Source organism: Hyposmocoma kahamanoa, unplaced genomic scaffold (genome assembly GCF_003589595.1).
Source record: "Hyposmocoma kahamanoa isolate Upper Pololo Valley unplaced genomic scaffold, ASM358959v1 88, whole genome shotgun sequence".
In the NCBI taxonomy this organism is placed as follows: domain Eukaryota; kingdom Metazoa; phylum Arthropoda; class Insecta; order Lepidoptera; family Cosmopterigidae; genus Hyposmocoma; species Hyposmocoma kahamanoa.
In genome coordinates, this window is record NW_020654466.1 from 17108264 (window position 1) to 17126271 (window position 18008).

Genomic DNA, 18008 nt, shown 5'->3' on the forward strand with positions numbered 1-18008 from the left:
ACAGGGTTTTCTTAGTGCGGGGCTATGTTGGGTGTGTGTGTTATTATTATTATTATTATTATACGCTAACTATTATAGTATTGTAGATGATAAGATTTTTATTGAAAATCACGATGTTTTTTTAAGTTTTACTACCATTATATTCAATAATTTTACGATGACACCAACAATGCCACTCAGCTCTTTAAATCGCATGGATCTGAGGGGCACTGCCACTGCGCCCGTCACCCTGAGACATAAGTTGACAAGCCCCATGTGCCAGTAATTTCACCAGCACCCGTACTCTTCAAAACCGGAACACAGCAATGCTGTAATTACTGCTTGGCGGCAGAAATAGATAAGGTGGCAGTACATCACTGGACGAACTCTTTCACAAGGAGCTCTACTGCTACTAAATTGCGCCACTGGTTTGTTATAGTTATAAAGGATCTAACACAAAGAAAAATTAATCCAGTTGTGGTACGTCTTAAGACAAGACACTTCCTCTTGTCGTAATATTACGCAATTAATCGATAATTTATTCACATTATTTGGTGATCAAACATAACTCTACAGATGTTAATATGTAAAAGCGTATTGATTTTCTCATTTACAATACTCTTTTAATAACACATTGATAGATGTTCTACTTAAAGGACATATCAGAAGGTTTTGTATTATATCAACTAACTTTACCCTCCTAAGGCCCAGAAAACTAAAAGGGGAAAGCGCTAAACGCCCAACGTACATACATTCAAATGTATTATGTATGTACATATGTACATTATGTACAGGTACCTACGTAAGTACGTGGGGCCATTGGAGGCATATCTATATACTCGAAGTTACAAGACCTTTGATATCAACGTATGGTGGCATACATACTAAATTCTATTTTCATGCCGAAACTATTTCAAAATCAGCCATTAACCTATGACAAGCACGTGTCACAATTATCCTTGACACATTTGGCATTTCGTAATATCACATCATTTCATAGTCACAAATTTATCCTTTCATCGCTTCGAAATTAGTGAAATTATACGAAAACATTGCAAAAAAAATTACTAGTGTAATAAGGCCTGTTAACAAGAGTGTCCAACGATGCGTGAGACGCAGCAGCGTGGTGTCTGACCGTGTTTGTTTGGTTATGATTTGGAAGTTGCTGTTCGAAGCGGTGTCTGTTGGTGAGCACAGTGTTGGCGGCGCTGCTGACGGGGGCGTTGGTGGCCGTGCTGGTGCTGCAACCGTGGGCCCACGACCACCCGCGCTTCCCGCACGCCGCTGTCGCCGCTAATGGCTACGAATGCGCCTCAGTAGGACGGTAAGTTCCATTAGCACAAGTTTTTACTAATATACGAATAAATATACAAATTTGATGTCATATATGTGTGTTAAAATATACATTATTTCCATAGAGGGTTCTTTTGCTTTACTCACGATATAAAGATGAATTGCGCCGTCATACTAGTCACGGCACGAACATCTTTACAGCCTATTTAAGCACAACGTGATCTTGGTAGTTACCTAATACTAAGGCTACGTACACACATGCGCAGGAAAAATCCATATATACATAACAGACAGTAAGTACTTCCACTAATAATGTGTGCAAATGCGTTACATCATAAGAAACATTATTAATATTGTCACTGTTCTTTGAACGCCAAATCACAGTGCATAAACAACGTAACAATAGATATACGTATAAAAAGTGTCATTGTTAAACGACCCCTTTCCGAACTTAGAAATGTAATCGTGTAGATACCTATATAGGTAAATAAAGGTTGGGTTTCGGTTAGAAAAAACTCGTCACGAGTCTTGATGAATACCATTATTACTTGCAAAGGGGAAAGTGGGCCAGATGGAGTGCTTAACGTTTGAACCTCGATAAAGCTGACACTGTTGTATCTATAGAATCTTATTTATTTTATTAATCATTTTTGACACTCAGTATTCCACAGTCTAGTCTTTTTAAAAACATTTGTAGCGAGTCTTTTTAAAAACATTTGTAGCGTGATTCATATTAAAAGAATTAAAAACTAGACTAGGTACATCATCTTTATTAATTTCTGACAAAACTCGCATGTAAACGTTGCATCGTCACCTACTTCTGCCCCAGCTCAACTGCAGAATCCATTTACGGTATGCAGAAAAAAACAGCTCAATCTTCATTTGAAGATTAAGTATATAGATTAGTATTTAAATTACGGTATAATACAGACAAGGAATATTTTCAATATTACTATTGCGCTCTATTATGTCGTTGTTTTCCTCTTATGATATACTTTTTTCTTTTCTGAAAATTTTCTGGTTTTAACAACACAACTTTTGTAATTCCCTCATTTATTTTTTTTTTGCTTATTTTCCTGCGCGAGCTTCCTACTTTTTATCGTCTTTTTTGTTTTTTTTAGGTGGTGAGGAAGTTAAGATTGTTGTGGAAAACCTAGTTGTTTGTCCATTTCTTAGTTATCAAGCCAAAAAAATATAACATAGCTGGGATAAAACCGGCCCCTTTCCTGTCACTTGGATAAGATAGGGTAACCCAAGGGGTACTATGGGATGGGGCATAACCCATCTTACCCTTTGAAGCCAAATTAAATTGAATTAGATAAATACTAAAAAAACATTCAACAACTCAGAGCCGTTGACGTAAGAATTGATAATTAGAACTAACTTTAAATTGAATGTGAAATGTTGTTATTGACCAAACGGATATGCACTAAATGCTTCGAAAATATCGGTAGAAAATTTAACAAGTCTTTTTTTTGTTCTGGAAAAAAAGCACCTTAGTTTCACGACTCAGCCACTCCACTTACTAGTAGTTATCATGGAGATTCGACGTAATGCGATTGTAATGAATAAATTCATTCATGATTTAAGGACGGGTGGCCCGTCTTTCCTCTTCGCGCTAGTCTTTTTTTTATAATATCAAGTGACGGGACGAACAAGTCGTGCGCCTGATGGTAAGGTACACGCCTTGTCCCTAACAGTTGCAGTGCCCCTCAGAGCTTTAAACCGCAAGGATCTGATGGGCACTGCCACTGCACCAGTCACACTGAGACATAATTTGACAAGCCCCTTGGGTCTGTTATTTCACCATACCCTTCAAGACAGGAACGCAGTAATGTTGACATTATTACTTGGCGGCAGAAATAGGTAAGGTGGCAATACTTTCCTGAACGAACTCTTTCACAAGGAGCTCCACTGCTACTAACTTTATACTAAAGGTTGTTATACAACTTCTGCGTACTTGGATGACAAAAATCCGTGGTAGTAACCCGTTTAGCTCATGGGGTAGTCTCGATCTCTGAAGTTTCAAAGCAAAAAAATATATTGTAAATGTTGAATGTGTACAAATGTTATTTACAAAGAGCAACCACTAGAGTTTCTTGCTCATTCTTCTCAGGGGAATCTGCTTTACGAAAGAGCGATAGAGTTTAACCAACGTGACGATTTCAAGTGTAATAATACTTACCTATGAAATAAAGATTTTTGATCTCTCCCTCTCTCTCTCTCTCTCTTGCCTTGCAGTGCCCTTTCAAATTTAACACACAAAAACAAGACAATATGTTCGTGCCTATTTAACATATTTGCTAATGCTACTCGACTGCAAATTTAATTAAACACACGACATATACACACACACAACCATACCCTGTGCTGGATTATGTTTGTTCAAGAGCTTGTTCTTGAATGTAATAAAGAATATTTATATTGTATTGTAAATACAATTTAGTCACTCGTGAATCTGTCTTTATGGTTTGTATATACAGGGTGTCCCAAGGCTACGCGATGCGTAGAAAATGTATCTACTTAAATATTGTATATAAAATGTTCTGCTGTTCATGATGACATTAGATGTCTAATATAAGACAAAAATTTTCTATTTCCAAGGTCAATTTTTAATGTCAGATTACGATATAAATTGTATTTTGTAATGTAATGAAGAAATATGAGATCCAAAACATTTCATTTGACGTATTTTACCTGCTAACAACAAAACTACTGAAAACGCTGTAATGTAGTAGATGAATATAGGTACCTGAAAATATAAGCATTGTAATTGTTATAGTCACGCAATTGTACACCATTATATTGAATGATCGCATGAGAAATGAATGCAGTTGTTGCATTGTAGTCTGCTTAAGAGCGGTTACACACAGCGACTTTTAGGCGACTAACACAATGCACTGCGTTTTTTAACGTTGTACTGAAGTACCTCAGTTTGTATGGAAAACACGCGCCCGCGCGCGTGATTCCGCGTCACGCGCACCGTCGTAGCGCGGTGCAGTGTGTTAATCGCCTTAGCAGCGATATAATGCGAGTTTCTGAAACGCGTGACTGCATCGCGACACTTGGGATTTATAGGCAGTTGCATCGAAGTAGGAATAATCGGATTCAAACGCGCGAAGCAGTCGCTTATGTTAAGTAATTAAAAAAGTGCACCGCGTTTGCATCGCGATTGTATCGCTGCTCGCTGCTTAAGTCACACGTGTAAAGGCACCGATTAACGACTGCATCGATATTGCATCGCGACTGAATCGCTGCAGTCACACAATTACCCGCTCTAATGTAATCTTGCACAATACGATTTGTTTACATAAAACCTTGTTTTGAATGATACGGGTAGTCGATTCAAATATTTAAATTACGTCGGATGAATAAAGTGTTGATTTGTTATACAGTGCGATCCTAGAGAAGAACGGCTCTGCTGTCGATGCAGCGATCGCGACGTTACTGTGTGAAGGAATCGGATGCGCACAATGCATGGGTCTCGGCGGCGGGTTTCTGGCCACAATCTACGACGCACCCAGCGGACGCATTCGCGTACTCAACGCGCGCGAGAGAGCTCCAGCCGCCACTCACGAGAACATGTTTGCGAACGCCTCATCCACAGTCGGGGGGCTAGCCGTCGCCGTCCCTGGGGAGCTACGGGGATATGGCGCGCTGTACAAGGAGTATGGACGTCTGCCATGGCGAGAGTTAGTGCGCCCTACCGCGGAATTGTGCCGACGAGGCCACCGGGTCAGTTGGTACATGTCGCGAGCACTGAACACGTACAGCAACCAGATAATTCAAGAGCCATCGATGAGGTGAGATTATTTTATATATTTTTTTTATAATACCAAGTGACAGGACAAACAAGTCGTGCGCCTGGTGGTAAGCGACACGCCTATCCATAACAGTTGCAATGCAATTCTGAGCTTGAAATCGCAAAGATCTTATGGGCACTGCCACTAAGCCCGTCACCCCGAAACATAAGTTGACAAGTCCCATGTGCCTGTAATTTCACCAGCACCCTTCTAAACCGGAACTCAGTAATGCTCACATTACTGCTTGCCGGCAGAAATAGGTAAGGTAACAATACTCCCTGGACGAACTCTTTCACAAGGAGCTAGTTCTATTGCTACTAAAATAAATAACGCGTTCCAAGCGAAAGAGAGCATATATAGTTACCTGAACAATTCCACATAATAATAATAACGCACACACTCAGCATAGCCCCGCACTATGGAAACCCTGTGTCGCGGGTGCCATGGACACACATATAGACAACCACAAATTACACCCAAACTCACGAGAGAAATAAATGTAGGCCATACAAATATTTCTCCCGGTACGGGAATCGAACTTGGGACCTCCGCGTGGCAGTATGGCATGGTAACTGTTCGGCCACGGAGGCAGACATCTGTGGCTTTGAGTATGTCCAATCTAAATTTGATCTAATGACTTCATAAACGCTATTACCTACTTACGACTTTTAAGTTATATATCTTATAACAAACACCTCTCGTCAGGAGGATTTGTAGAGTTAATAACTGTTTTATCAGGGAACTATACGTGAACCCGGTGACCGGGAAAGTTTGGCAGGAAGGCGACATGATAGTCGAGCCGGCATTGGCCCGAACCCTGGACATCATCGCCGAGGGTGGCCCGGAGGAGATACACAACGGATCACTGACGGCGGCACTCGTGAGGGACATTCAACGCTTCGGCGGCATCATCACAGAAGACGATCTGAGGAACTACAAGTAAGCACACGTTGACATCCTCCGTGGCCTAACGGTTTACATTGTGAGCACAGGATGCGGAGGTCCTGGGTTCGATTCCCGGTAGGAACAATTTGGGAAATGAACTTTTCAATATTGGTTCTGATATGGGTCTTCTGGCAATCTTTGGGGGAAGCCTATGTTCAGCAGTGGACGTCTTCCGGCTGATATGATGATGATGGGTCTTCTGGGAAGTGCCCCAGAGTGCATTATGTAGCACTGGTACTCATAGTACAGGGAATTCCTTAGTTTGAGACCAGGTAATTGCTATGGTTGTCTGTCACATATTATTATTATACATATTTGTTTTACACTCGCCTCTACCATGGGCTAAAAGATAAACTTTGAATTTTGACCGCCTTATTATTATTATTACACAATATAGGTAATAGTATTCTTCGTGTTACACTTAATATACCTAGTCAAGCATAAATACATTGTTATCGTCATTGATAAGACGCATAGGTACTTTTTATATCGGTTAGATCTTCATTGTTTTATCACTATTATTATGTCGTATGACTATATCACATTCGATATTTCATATTGATTGATCGACTAGAATGTTACATATGGACATATTTCATCGAATGTCTCTTAATGCATGAGAGCCTACTCCTCCACCTAAACTTTATAGATTCGACCCACCGGTGTACGGTAATACCAATGAAAGTGAAACGTGAACCAACATTGCATCTGCTTACTCTTTCAGAGTAGAATGGCAAGAACCAATAGCCGTGCCATTAGGCGAAGGCAAAACGCTATACACATCGCCGCTCCCGGGTTCCGGATCCGTTCTAGCATTCATCCTGAACGTAATCCAAGGTTGGATCGGCAAAGGGTCCGGCGTACCCGCCGGATCCGCTCTCTACTGGCACCGAGTCGTAGAAACATTCAAGTTCGCATACGGCAAGAGAACCGGCCTAGGGGATGCTTCACGATTGAACCTGCCGTACAACATCAGTCAAGTAATCACGTTTCTTTGTCAGAATTAGCTATTAGAGTAAATTCTCTTATATATGGACTACCATATCAGTTTCTTTAAATAAAACACAAAATTGTACAGTTGTAAAAATGTAATTAACGTCAATTCCGAAACTATCTTTATTATTAACTGCCTCCGTGGCCGAACGGTTACCATGCCGGACTGCCACGCAGAGGTCCCAGGTTCGATTCCCGGGCCGGGAGAAATGTTTGTATGGCTTACATTTATTTCTTTCGTGAGTTTGAGTGTAATTTGTGGTTGTCTATGTGTGTGTCCATGGCACCCGCGACACAGGGTTTCCCTAGTGCGGGGCTATGTTGAGTGTGTGCTTATTTATTTATTAAAAAAACTCACTAGATAATTTCATCACATCCAATAATAAAAATGACACAAAGTAGAAGAGAGAGAAGAAATAGAAGAGAATTTGCTCTCTATCGATATCTTAGTTTTTATAAAATAAGCCAAATTTAGGTCTTACTGAAAAGATAATCGAAATATTAAAAACCCGACCTCAAAACTTTGTGGAATTACATCTATTTGCCAAGTTTTAATACAATCGTTTCATTCATCCCCTAGTTTGCCACCCTTGAGAGGTGAAATATTTTCTTCAAATTTAAATGGGACCACTACCGAGTTGCTCTCTTCCCAATAAAAACAGAATCATCAAAATCGGTTCACAAATGCTGGAGTTACCGCGTAATATACATACGAAAAAAAAGAAAAAATATACAGTCGAATTGACCACCTCCTCCTTTTTTTGAAGTAGGTTAATTAATAAGATAAATTTCGAAATATTTGTAGTGTCCATATTATGTTACTATTCCATATTTACAGAGTCTACTCTAAATATATTGTTAGATTTACGTTCTTAGTAAAAAGTGTATCTAAGTAGTCTGTAAAATCTAAATACGTTGAAGAGACGTGCATGCTTTTTCAATATTTACAGTTTCACATTCTCTACTTCAAATCTCTATTTCAAATTCGAAACTAAAAATAAAAATTAAATTTAAAACATATAAGGAAGAATTTGTGGTGGCAAACCTTATATAAAACGTCTTTCGTTTTTGAGCCATTATGTTTTACATCTACTTCGTCTTCTTTTAACAAAAATTAACCGAAATCATACTACAATAAGTATTCTGATTGAAAATTATTTTTATTACTAATTTCAGCTCCAGCAAAACCTATCTGATGCGAATTGGGCAAGAGCATACCGAAAGAGGATAAACGACGAGCACACGATCAACGATTGGAAACACTATGGGGCCCTGTTCGAGCCAGCAGATGACCACGGTACAGCTCACGTCGTGGTGGTCGCTCCGGACGGCAGCATTGTCTCTGCTACCAGCACTATTAACTACATGTACGTGCGCAATCACATCGTACAAAATAGCTTGCGAGACATGTTGTTTTCCAAATTCTCATTTTCTTTCCCGCCACGCTCCACATACCTTGCCTCGACAGATTCTTTCTTTTTTCGGAGTTTGGACAACTTTTGCAAGGTAAACTACTATTCCGAAGCGCCGTAAAGAGCTCCTATAAAGATTTCATCGATTCTCATACAGTTGCTTTTTACGGGAGGAGCATCAACAAACTGCCCATTAAATGGTAATAATGTGTAAATAGTTTAGGCCAGTGGTCAGCAAACTCAATAGTCGACAGAGTCAAATATCAACAATACCTAGAGCGACTGGAATCCATTTGAGAGTTAATTTTTTTAAACTTAATTTGCTTAATTGGCTTTTGCTAAAGACGTCCTCAATCAGGGGGTCTACTCTTATTCTCCGTCTGACATCCGTCCGAGCCATTACGTATAGAACGAGAGTAGACCCCCTGATTCAGAGTGTCTACTTTCGTTCTCTGTCCAACATCGGTCCGAAACAATTAGCGCGTTCGCGCATTCGTATTTGTTCTGAATCAGAGACTATACAATTCTAGAACACTCGGACCCACTTCGGATGTCGCTTGTGCACTAAGTCCGATACGAATCCGAAAAAATAGGAATATCGCTTAAACACCTACAGATAAAGTGATCTCTGTGACGACTTTTGCATTCGGAACTGAACTTAGAGGATAGAAAAAATAAAGGAAACTGATACGAATCGGACGTAGTACGTTCTTACTGTTAAATAAGTAATACTTGATCAAATTAACAATACACATGATGAGAATGAACGCTTATAATTTGATCAAGTATTTATTACTTATTTGACGAGAACGGGAGTACAGGGCCAGGTACGTTCCACAATTGTCTTATATCATCAGTATGGTATTTTGTGGAAGAGCCACAGTCAAGAGTCCAAAGAATCGCATGTGGGCTCGCGAACCGCGTTTTGAAGACCACTGGTTTGGGCAACCATTTTGAAACAAGTCAATTTTAATTATTTTTTTCCTATATAAAACGGCAAGTTCATGGGTAAAACCTGATATTTCGACATAAGTACTAACTACCGCGTGTGGATATGGTTACGTTCTCTGCTTCACCAGTTTCTTCGTTCTGTTCTCTGTGAGATTGCAATGCAATTTCCTATGCCGTCCGTCCGGTAGTCGCAGTCACAGCTAGAAATAGAGACGCAATGTCATTTAGTTTGTTTGATAACAATTCTGCCATATAATACTGTGACAACTGCGCTACGATTGGTCAACCCGAACTCGAAACAATTGACGCGTGTCGTCAATGGATGTTGTCAATTGTTTCACATCAAATCGACCAGTTAACTTCAGTTTTGCTATAATGGACGAAAATTAGAAAATTGCATATTTAACATTTAATTACCGATGAAATTTGATTCCTTTGTTAGAGATATTATCTTTTTTACAATAAATATAGAATATTTTTGGAATATACGGAGACGTACAGGGTTAAGAGCATTTCAAGCTTGACACTTAAGATTTAAATCCAACTCTATGCCGCTTACGATAAAAACGATCCAAAGTACAAATATATATAGATGTATATATACATACATATATATATATATATATATATATATATATATATAATGTTATTATTTCCAGATGGGGTTCCCAGAGGCGAACACGTTTAGGGTTCATCCTAAACAATGAAATGGATGACTTTTCCATACCTAACCGAGAATCTTCTTACGGCATGCCACCCTCTCCCGCGAACATGTTGGCTCCAGGTTTACAACCTCTTAGCTCCATGGTTCCGAGCATTATTCTTGACAAAGACGGAAAATTGGAATTGGTGGTCGGCGCAGCCGGTGGCACTAGGATTACAACACAAGTAGCTGTGGTGAGATTTTGTTATTACTTAATTATTGAGTTTTACTACTTAATTTTAAGATTTAAAAATCAAGATATTTTTGGGGTAATTCAACATGTGTTTCAAAAGTTGTTCACCAAATTCAATGATCTTATACCCAACCCAAGATACTCGTATGTTACGTTCATACTGATCGACGAATAAAGTCTGTCGCGCCGTTAGTAGTACCACATTTGCCTTCTTTTGTATATACCTAAGATCATTGACCAAATCGAAATGTCCTTCGTAAATTTTCGTTTATAATGTTGGTACAAACATTATTGTATTTGAATGTACAGGGTCAAGAGCACGAGAAACTTGACACTTAACACCAAAATCTAACTCAACGCCGCTTACGATAAAAACGGTCCAAAGTCCAAAGTGTCAAGCTTGATGTGCTCTTGATTGTACATCAGTCAGACAATAATATTGTGTTCTTCTACAAATACTTTATAACATAAAATTTAAACATATTTTACTTGTAATTAATAATGCAAAGATCGAGCTCTAAGAAAAATTCCTTCCATCCGGCTGGATTCGAACCAGCGCCTTCCAGCAATCACGGAACGAACCAGCAAACCTTACAAATTTTCTATGTGCTTGTTGCAGATCTTTGTTCATGGTTTTTAACGACTTTTTTTATCGTAGCGCCATCCGTTTGTATTAATATAATTATAACAAACTATTGGAGTCTTTTGGCAACGATGCAAACGCGCGTTTAACTCGAGATTGCATCACTACACTTGCAATTTATTATGGGCAATTGCATCGATGCAAACGCGCGACTGCATCGGTACAATCGTATATATTAAATCATTACGTACGAAAAATCTGTATTAGTTTCTGCACAGTGTTTTGTTTTGTTAATTGAAAATTTAAAAGTGAAATTAATAAATACATTAAACAAAATAAATTAGTTAATTAATTTAAAACGTGCATCGCATTTGTATCGCGTTTGCATCGCTACTGCATCGCGTTTGCATCGCGTGTATGTGTAACCGCTCCTACAGTGGAGTAATTTTTCAAAAAATAATTGAGTATTATCGTGCCTAACTGTAACTGCCTCAGTGGCTGAATGGTTATCACTGCTGCCTGACTGCCACGCAGAGTTCCCAGGTTCGATTCCCGGGCCGAGATAAATATTTGTACGGCCTACATTTATTTATCTCGTGAGTTTGGGTGTAATTTGTGGTTGCTTATGTGTGTGCTGTCCATGGCACCCGCGACCCAGGGTTTCTTAGTACGGTGTTATGTTGAGTGTGTGCGTTATTATTATTATTATTATTATTATTATTATTATTATTATTATTATTATCATTATCCTGAGATTCAATAAAACTTAAAAATATTTTATTTGTTTTCTTATTTTTACAGAATATTATTAATGTAATGGTGGAAGGCGTCGAGTTAAGAGACGCAGTGCAGAGGCCACGCATTCATCATCAACTGATACCGATGGAAGTCGAACACGAAGCTGATTTCGATCCGGTAAAAGAAATATTTAATAAAACTTAACGTGACTTGCGATAATTATAATAATATAAACTATCGAAATCTCATACAGAATTAGGATGGTGGCACCAGTGACCGACACGCACCCACTGGTGCGTTCGACAAATTTTTTAATTTTTTTTTTATTAAGATTTATGACATTTTCTATCATAGTAACACGTTTTTTATTGGTAAGATCAATTTAATATACTGGGTGTTCATTATTACTGAGTGTCGATTGTCGATTATTGTTTAGTTAATTAGCTGACTTTTGGTGTTATTTTTTGGAAATTTAGAGAATTCTAGTTTAGGTTTCTTTTAATAAGAATTGTAATAGCTTTTTTATGAAACATACTACAACATAATCTTTTTTGAGGATTATATCTGTCAAGTAAATTAATCACTATTGATATGTTTAAAAACACAAAAAATAATTCAAATATAAAAACACACTTCCCTTAAAATGCTGATCATTCATGCCATCACCCTATCGAAACATTTCATATTTTCTGGCAAGTTTTTTGTACTCAATTTTGGTGACAATTTTAATATTAAATTACTCGAATATATGATCCTGAAATATTAAAGAATACTTCAGGTTACCACACTCGAATATTAAATAATACTTCATGATGATATTCTATAAATATTTAAATAAAAAGAAATTGTCACCAAACTTGAGTGCAAAAAATACCTGAAAATTATCCATGTATAATGATACTAAGGAAACAGTTTTGGAAAGTCAACATTTCGCAGTATAGTGGAGATTGGAAATTAAACTATATTTTCTGGTCTAAATTGCGTATATATATTTGTTTTTTTCAAACAATCCAACGTTCCGGGCCCTTTACGGGTGCCATGGTCACGACTGACTGTGTTTGTCCTGTCTGCCTTGACTTTGGAACCTGTAAATGCCCCAAAACGTTGGTTTGCTTGAAAAAACAAATATACGCGATTTAGATCCGAAACAATAGTTTCGTTTCATCGCAAAACCCTATGAAATCGAAATACAGTGGAGAATTCCAGGAAATTGCTTAGCTTAGTATTTCACAAGGGTATTAATTCTCATACGACTGAATCATAATGTACTACAGTGCAATTGGAAATGCCTAGTTTCTATGAATGACAATGAGAACAACACAATACGCAGGGAACTCCGCAACAATAGGTTATCTACCGCCTGCCTACAACATACATACAATATTGTAGATATACTATTGACTAAAAACGACTATTTTAGACTTAGAGAAATATCTTGTAATTTTAACCAAGTTGATATAAGAAACGTCTTTTTAATTTTAAATGTTTTATGCAGCTATTTTATTTGCGTAATTGTAACATTTATAATTTATGCTGTAATTGTAACAATTGGTTCGTACTGCGAGTTCCAATTTCACCTTTTGAGCCCTTGAGTTCGGAAAATTTAGTTTTCATCGCGAGGAGAAGATATATCTGGAAAGGTACCCATTTCTTTTATAAAGCCTTATATTCCGGATAAACTATTATAGATATTATATGTTCTTAATAGATACTTATCGTTTTTCTTACAGGTGATAATACAAGCTTTGCAAGCGAGAGATCATGGTACGACAGAACGTAGCTCTTCAAGTGGTTTCGCGGCAATAATCGCCGCGACACGCGAAAAGAATGGCGATCTCGTGCCGGTTACGGACTGGCGCCGTATCGGGAGCATTGACGGCTTTTAATTCTAAACTAGTCTTGACAGAAGGATTGAAGCCAACTCTACATGTTCTGACATATTGTATGAGAGAACCGGTGGCGTAATAATTCCTTGACAACATTTTTTACTTAATACATCAAAGATTAATCAATTTTGAGTAATTTTCTACTATTTATGGTGTCCTAGAAATTCAATCTTACCATAGATTCCCTCAAAAGAATGGACAAAGAACAATAAATTATGTGGCCAGTCCTTATTTTTATGCCACTGATAATGGTGATACAATAGGATTGCTGATTTATGAGGTTTTTCCAAGTGTACAATCTCACCAAGACTCACTTAACTGTGAGTTACAAATTTACCTTCCAAGTATTGTTTAATATAAGATAAATAGTTCTTTTTACGTTAACACGTCAGAAAATGTAGGGCAGACTTTAAAAAGCGGGTTTTTATATCCACATATGAAACCTGTTATGTTGAATAATGCAAAAGAAATATTTTGTTCTCGCTCTACTGTTTGAGTGCGTTCCTCTCTGATATACTGTGAATGCTCAGCTTTAGATAACGAAGGATACATCAAGAGATATTATGGAATTGTATTTAAAAAATATACCAGTGATATAAATGTCAACAAAAGCTCTTCATTGCGTTAGGTTTTGCGACACACACATCGTCCTGTAAATCAAGTGGTGCTTTTAAGCAAACTGAACAGTATTGTGCGTAACGTACAAAATGAATCGGATACACAATTAGTTTTTCGTATATTCAAAATATTTAATTTGCATTTAGAAATTTTAAGCTCTGTTTGTAAGTATTTCAAATGCATTTATCACGCTGAGCGGTGAGTAGGGTCCACTGGGTACGATTGAAACAATTTCGCTTGTATCGTCCGTAGTATTGCCGTTTATGAGCCGATCGTTGATGAAGTTATATTAAATACAGGAGCATGTTTCTAACTATCACTGGACAGTGATATTTTAGCACCCGGTGTGTTATTTTTAGTACAAGATCAAATTTAAACAGAAAGGTCAATTTGTTTCAACCAGTGAGTGGGGTCAGTTGAAACGCGAGCAAATAATACTAAGTATAATTTTATACCACGTTTATTAATTATTATAGCGCCGTTTGACCGTCTCCAATGTATTACAAATACTATTAAATTAACTACATTTTAGTCAGCCTTTTCTGGGCACTCAACTTAAAAGATTCGTAATCAGTCGTCTTTGACAGTTTACAGTTCGTGCATTGTATCAATTTTTCTCCGGGTTGCTCTTTGAAAACGGAAACAAACAACTAGATAGTACCACTCCTCTTCTGGGGATTCCATTACTGTTGTGTATTAGTGTTTTTCTCCTTTTTGGTATTTCTATTACTTTTTCTCCATCAATCTTTTCTTAATTTGCTTTGCTTGCGTCCCTTTCAATTGTTTTCATGACTCTGTCACTCTGTCTCTGTCTCTTTCATATGTCCTTTCATATCTCTTCTTTCTCTGGATTATCAGCGTAAATTGTAGACTTTCTGGTTTTCCACCTACTGTTTGCTTTTTTTCGGGGAGCTTTCGGTAATGGTCGTATAGCTTTCGGCGTAAATACAAAATCAGTACCAGAAGGAATTGTTTGTTACAAAATCAGTACCAGAAGGGTTTAGGCGAAGTTTGATGTATACTGCTGCGTTGACGTCTGGGTGGTGTATTCAAACTTTATTTTGTCCGGAAACTTCCGAACAAATAAAGTTTTCCTGTTCAGTTCTCAGGACTGCTAAATATTGATAGCTTGTTGTTGAGCTACCGTCTCTATCCGTGGTTTATTAATTAATTAATTATTATTATTATTAATTAAGAGAGAAGGCGATAGTGGAGTAGTTTTATCATCAGATATGCCAGTATTCGTTATAGGAAGAGTCTCTGTGTCTGTTGTATTTTCGGAATTTGGTCTATCTGACGCCAGATGCTAGATGCATCTCGCTTTTACATATCTTAGGAGCGAACAGTAGTTCACTCCATGCTTCTCTGCAACAAGCAACGAAACTCGTGCCTTTATTTCCTCGTAGGGGTCTTTATACTTCGATACGTTGACTTGCGCCCTCGAAGTCTTTCTTTCGAAATCTAGAAAACAAGAAAATTAAATAAATATGTTGTTTCAACCGTACCCACAAAAACTGTTTCAACTGTACCCAGTTTACCCTACCTATTATGCGGACTCCTATCTTAAGGACAAAAACAGCACACAGACTATAATCTGCCAATTTTCTCGTTAATTTTAGTGTTAAATTGTTTTTGTTAAAAATTACAATTCTTTAGAATATATAGTTGTAGATATATAATTTAAAAATATTTTTTGTACTACAGTTAAGTTGTTTGGTACTTAACTTGTAGAATATATAAAATTGTGTGATATTTGACTGAAAGATTTCGTGAACCTATTTAGATGTAAATATAGTTATTTGTTATGCAAGGCTGCAAAGTTGTTGTTTGACGCTAGTGCTTGTATTGAAACCGAGCAAGCGAAGGCAGCTGACATTCAAAAATAGATTCCTTCACTTGCTCAGGTTTCAATGCTAGCGTCTAACAACAACTTTGCAGCCTTGCATAAGTAATAACTATAGTTTGCAGTTTAGAGCTTATAGTCAATCACTATAAAGTTATCTAATAAATAATACTGTTATTAATAATACAAAAGACTTCAACGTGTCGATAGAATTCATTTTTTTAATTTTTTTTTTTTACCTATACCTTAGTTTTAGTTTGTCGGCTATAGGATTGATTGACCGTGGAACTTGGTAAAGTTCCGGTAGTTCACTACGAAACTACAGACCTTTATAGTTCAGTTCCTTTATACAACTAAACTGCCGAGTCAGCTACAAGTGTATCATCGCATTAATATTAACAAAATTATCTACACTGATGTAAAGCATAAGTTCCAAAACTCTTTGGCCCATTTAGGCAAGATAAAAAAATTTTAACGTCCAACGCCACAAAAAATAATAGAAAACACGTATTTTTTCAATCGACACAAAAAAATCGTAAAGGAATGGGTATATTACTATACATATATAATAGATAATTCAGGTTTTGTTTTCAAATGCTTTCGAGGCTCCTACCGCCCTAGAACTCTTCAGCGCCCACTTGGGGGTAGGGACCACTTTGGGAAACTATGATGTCGCAAACAATGCTTGTTTGTCACTGTAGCGACATCATATCATTATCATATCATTTTTTATTTTGCCTAAATGGGCTGTGAGAAACAAAATTTGGGAACTTATGTTCCACACGTTTGTATATCACGGAGAGTGTGCGATGGAATTGCATGATTTAATTCCACCTTCACCTTTCCGTCATCGGGGGAATAGACATATGCTGGGGTTCCACCCCTATGTTGTGGATATGCCAAGGATTCGCAGGAAGCGCTACACTTCCAAAATTACATGGCGACCGGCTAAGGAGTAAAATTCCCTGCTGCGGACTTATTCCCAGAAAGCTATAACTTGGGCTTTTCAAGGCGAGAGTACATATGCATCACTTAGGTGTGCAGCTACATCGTCATTTTCTATCAGGTGAGATGAAGGTCAAATACGCACTTATCTTTGTATAAAAAAATCAACAAAAATGTAACTAAAATGACGTGACAATGATTAAGTAACTGTTATAAGTAAGGTATATTCAAATTATAAAACACGATAACTTCTAAGCTTCACTGGAAATGTCACATCTGTCAGGATTTTGGACCACTATGTTACGCCACGTCGCGTCGGAGCCGAATTCCATGTTTCTCTATTTGTAAAAACCATACATGCTCAACAACATAAAATAACAACATGCTTGCGCACGTTTTATTAATTACGAGAATATTGAACAACATCGTAGCTAATAATTATCCAACTCCAACCACCAAGCTTGCCAACTTACGAGTTTTTTTTACCTATGTCTTCATTAGAATTTAACTGACGGATAAGCTTCGCTTTATATAATTATTACTTGTTTATTTACCATTTGTTATGGAGCCATTAGCATAAAAAGGTGACAAATAAGAAACCCAAAACAAAAGCATAATGTATTGTAACGTAAATGGAATTTATAGTTTATTTTAACTACTTATAAATTAATTCATGTAAAGACTGACTACAGAGACCCTCATCATTAATTTATGCTATAATTAAACATTTTTCGTAATCATTTGCTTGCTTTACTTCTGCAGAAAATAGAGGAAGAAATACTTTTGTATAGAAGAAAGAAAAAGAAATACTTTTGCATAAAAAAATCGACCTCAAAGTTGGTAAAATTACATTTAATTGCCATGTTTTATTGAAATCCGTTAACGGAAAGTGCGTGAAACCGGATTCATCCCTTAGTGTGCCACCCGTAAAGGTGGAATATTATCTTCAAATGGGACCAATACCGGGTACCCTTTTTCGAACAAAAAAAAAGAATCTTTCAAAATCGATTCACAAATGCCGGAGTAATCGCGTAACATACACGCAAAAAAATAGTCGAATTGAGAACCTCGTCCTTTTTCGAAGTCGGTTAAAAATAAATTCCTTTGAATTTTAGTCTCATCA

At 37.3% G+C, this 18008-nt stretch overlaps 2 protein-coding genes across 2 annotated transcripts in view; both read left to right on the forward strand.

The window, feature by feature from the left end:
- Nucleotides 1-1062: 1062 nt before the first annotated feature.
- Nucleotides 1063-13499, forward strand: LOC113235591 (glutathione hydrolase 1 proenzyme-like). Its single transcript, XM_026471347.1, has 8 exons — nucleotides 1063-1303; nucleotides 4668-5075; nucleotides 5814-6014; nucleotides 6745-7000; nucleotides 8190-8380; nucleotides 10036-10273; nucleotides 11657-11770; nucleotides 13324-13499. The coding sequence occupies exons 2-8, from the start codon at nucleotides 4750-4752 to the stop codon at nucleotides 13477-13479; spliced, it is 1482 nt and encodes a 493-aa protein (XP_026327132.1). The 5' UTR covers nucleotides 1063-1303; nucleotides 4668-4749; the 3' UTR covers nucleotides 13480-13499.
- Nucleotides 13500-13695: 196 nt separating this feature from the next.
- The window catches only part of LOC113235590 (replication protein A 70 kDa DNA-binding subunit), a 22132-nt gene continuing 17819 nt past the window's right edge, over nucleotides 13696-18008 (forward strand). The window contains exon 1 of the mRNA XM_026471345.1: nucleotides 13696-13799. Coding sequence (XP_026327130.1) covers nucleotides 13755-13799 — 45 coding nt within the window. The 5' untranslated portion in view covers nucleotides 13696-13754. The remainder of the gene's footprint in view (nucleotides 13800-18008) is intronic.

Coding starts and splice junctions, on each gene's coding strand:
- LOC113235591 (XM_026471347.1), top strand. CDS start 4,750: ATGGGTCTCGGCGGCGGGTTTCTGGCCACAATCTACGACGCACCCAGC. Junction 5,076..5,813: donor ATTCAAGAGCCATCGATGAG/GTGAGATTATTT, acceptor CTGTTTTATCAG/GGAACTATACGTGAACCCGG. Junction 7,001..8,189: donor TGCCGTACAACATCAGTCAA/GTAATCACGTTT, acceptor TACTAATTTCAG/CTCCAGCAAAACCTATCTGA.